Here is a 3,581-nt window from a genome sequence, read left to right on the forward strand (position 1 = left end):
GCAGAGGGCAGGGGAGGGGGCAGGTGGCGGAGGGGAGGGGGGTGCAGTGCTGCGGTTGCAGCTGTGAACATGGGCCCTGCGCCTGGGGGCACGCACAACCACTTTGCCTCGACCGCTCCACTTCGCGACGGCTGCAGAACAATATTGAGACAGACCCAGTCTGCAGCAGCGCCTGCCCGCTAGCACTGCCGCGGAGCTTGCCCCAGGAGTGGGTGCGTATGCAGCCACTGCACGCGGTGCGCCGTGGCTGACAGGACGCGGATCAGCATCGGCAAGTGCTGCTGCAGCTGCTGCAGCTGCTGCTGCTGCTGATGTGCGACCACCCGCGCCTCACGACCAGCGCTGCCGAGGCCCTGATGACGCGCCGCCGTTAGACCCGCCACGATGCCCCAACCAGCCGCGGCCGGCCGGCCGCCAGGGCCCGTCCCCTGCCCTGCTCGCTGCCCCGCCCTCGGCCGCCGCCGCCCCTGCTTGGTGAGTTGCCCTGGCTCCCGCCCCTCCAACAAACAGCCTGCGCTCTCCCCATAACCACGGGCCCGCCGCGCACGCAGGGCCCGGCCGCGCCCGCAGGGCCGCCTCGCCCCGCCACCCCGCACGACAGGGAACGTTGACTCACCCCGTGCTGCCCTCCTCTGCGGCAGGGATGTCCCGCTGGATAAGGGCCCAGGGGATCTGAGTCATCAGGCCCGCGCCGTCACCCGAATCGTCGTCCGCAGAGCATGCGCCGCGGTGCTCCATGCAGCCCAGCGCGCGCAGCGCCTGGGGGGGGGGGGAGGTGGTTTCAGCTGGGGGGCTGCAGCCGGCATCGCCCGTCAAGGTGGGCAAGCGGGCGTGAGAGTGCGACCAGGATGGCGACTCTCCGTTCGATGCTGCTACGCGGCAGAGTCATGTTCGCCGTGCCTGATTACATTGGGTGCAGGAGGATTGTTAGCTGCTCTTGACTGAAACCCTAGGGGATATGAAGCAAGCCGCAGGCGGGCGGGCCGCCCCCCCCGCCCCCCCCCCCCGCTCCAGGGGCTGGGCGTGCCTCCCCTACCTGGGAGACGATGGTGTGGCTCTTGATGCCCTTCAGGTTGGCAATGAAGCCCACCTGCGGTACAGCGCGCGCGGCACGCAACGCCTGGCTGTGAGCGGCGTCCAGCGCAGCTGCAGCAGCGCAGCGGACCAGCGCGGCGGCCAGCGAAGCGGTGGACAGCGGCGCGACATATACGAACTTGGGCCCCAATGTGCGCCAACGATGCCTCACCCCGCATGCATCCCGCTCCTTGAGGATGGTCTCGAGATCGGCGACCAGGTTTGCCTCATTAGGGACATAGGCCGGCATCGACTCAGCCTCAAAAGGCTCCGCGACATCCGGATTGATGGTGTGTGCGGCTGCGAGCCTGGCAGCCTGGCCATAGGTACGCCTGGCAACGGGGACTGCTGCCCCAGTCGCCCTCACACCGGTGGCGCCCGCCTGCAGTGCGTGGGGGGCGCAACTGTCTACTGCATATGCATTGTCACACCAGGCAGACTCATGGCACCCCCACGCCAGCACGGGGGAGCCCAGGTCGGGCCGGCACACCAGTGGGCGTGCGGCATTCACCCACACAGCACGTGCAGGCACGAGGACGCTAGGCTAGCGAATTGCTCGCTCACCGAGTTGTTGATCGATCGCTTAGCATGCCTGGCCGCGCCGCGGGACACAGAGGGCGCGGCGAGCAGAGGCCGAGCTGCGTTCTGCTGGGCAGGGGTGCCCGTAAGCCTGCGCGTCTCCATGGCGCCGATATCGGAATGTAAGGCCTTTTCAGGGCCTCGCTTGCTCTCATACGCGCCGCTGCGCACCTGGGACGCTTGGAAAACGCGCAGGCGCCGCGGGCAGCAATGAAAGTGTGAAAACGGCGACCCAGCATGCATGCCGAACGTGGCGCAAGCAGGCGAGCGGCAGGCCATAATTGTCGAGTTGGGCTTTTTCTAGCAAAACAAACATCATGTAGAGGGGCGCGGGGTTCCAGTGGCTGGGAGGAATGAGGACGTGACTGCCTTGATGACTGCACCTCGCGCGCAGGGTAGGCCGGCAAATTTCACCTGCTATGCATGACGGTGGGGTGACACTGCAGTTGAGGAACAAACACCAGTGTGTTCTTGATAGATGGTTGTGATTTGAAACAAAAGTCGGTTTTAGCATGCTATGAGCCGGACGACCTGCTTAGTTGAGTACAGGCAGTGCGAGCCTGCACCCCTGAGGGTGGAGTCGGTCAGGAGCAGATATACATCATATCAATCAGGCTGAGGGTCTCTTGGGCTACCAGGACTGCTCCCTGTTTTTCGACACCTAATTGGTATCACTGTTATTAGAGCACCTGCTCAGCAGGTGCCCCTGGGTGACTGCGCCTGCGAAGGTGTCGGGCTTGCTGTATGCGCCACTCCCACCACATTGAAGGTGACCCTCATGAAGGGTCAACACCGAAACGACCGCCTGGTGACGGCAATCCAAACAGCAACAATGCGGACATTTGGCAAAACAACCCATTTCTGGAGATACGGCAACACTTCATGAAGTTACACGCACTCCGTTTGCAGTAAAGGCTGCACACAGCACACACCCAAGAGACGTGTCTAGCCTTCGGCCCTGGGCCCGCTTCAACTTGGTGGCTGTCCAACAAACTTTATGCATTGCTCTTGTTACACAAACATAATAATTCGGTATGCGCCCAGTCACAGACTTCAGGGTTCTGGCATACACACAGGTACTTGCTTGGTTGCTAAAGCTGCGGCTGCGGCAAACCCTGGGCCCGAGAAGCCGCCATCATTCAAACCGTGAGCACCACAATCCAACCGCCCCTAAACCTCAAAGTTTAGTCGTTCGGGGCGGAGGGAGGTAGCCTGGCACCACGCGCAAACGCTGGGACCTTCGCACAACACGCGAGTGATGAGTGCGTGATCAAGGCAAGGCAGCGACAGCGGCGGCGGCAACGGCGGCCGCAGCAGCGGCAGCAGTGGTGCCGGCGGCAGCAGGGCTGCCGCTGGTAGCTGGGCTGCCGTAGCTGTGTGGGGCAGGCACTTCCTTTGCTTTCATGTCTTTAGTTTTCATGCGCTCTTGTCTCGGTCTCGCATCAATCGTTGCCTCGCGCAGGCCCGGCGGGCGCCCCGGCCTGGCAGGCTGTATCTGAACCTGCACGGATCGTGAGCTCACCCCCCCTCGGCCCAGGCCGCTTTCAAGGTGGGGAGACAGGGCAGGCCAGGGTCTCTCATGTAACGTCATCACATGCATGTATTAAAAAGGCCACCGCCTTCAAGCTCAGGTGTCGTGCACAAACGGCGCCGGGCGCAGGCTGGTGCCAAGTGACCCAATCGTGGGTGCATTAATGCAGTGCGACCATGCCTGATACACGTGACCTGGACGCACGGCTGCATGCAGCGCGCCCGCAACCCGCAGTTGCAGTTACAAGGACTGATCGGATGCGGCGCGCATGGCGGCTCACCCTCACAAAAAAACACCTGCCTTCCTGCAAAACGGTCCGCAAGGGCCAACTCAAGATAAGCGCGCCAACGCGTGGCCAAGTACTTGCCCTCGGGTTTCAGGCCCAAGGCCCGACCTT

At 63.4% G+C, this 3,581-nt stretch overlaps 1 protein-coding gene across 1 annotated transcript; it reads right to left on the reverse strand.

The window, feature by feature from the left end:
* Nucleotides 1-612: 612 nt before the first annotated feature.
* Nucleotides 613-1,456, reverse strand: MNEG_15173 (ferredoxin-dependent glutamate synthase; the record flags this gene model as incomplete). Its single annotated transcript, XM_014036356.1, has 2 exons — nt 613-759; nt 1,037-1,456. Coding segments are annotated over 2 exons (567 nt in total), but the record flags the coding sequence as incomplete, so codon positions are not given.
* Nucleotides 1,457-3,581: the final 2,125 nt, after the last annotated feature.

The sequence above is a fragment of the Monoraphidium neglectum genome (genome assembly GCF_000611645.1).
Source record: "Monoraphidium neglectum strain SAG 48.87 unplaced genomic scaffold scaffold05095, whole genome shotgun sequence".
Taxonomy (NCBI): domain Eukaryota; kingdom Viridiplantae; phylum Chlorophyta; class Chlorophyceae; order Sphaeropleales; family Selenastraceae; genus Monoraphidium; species Monoraphidium neglectum.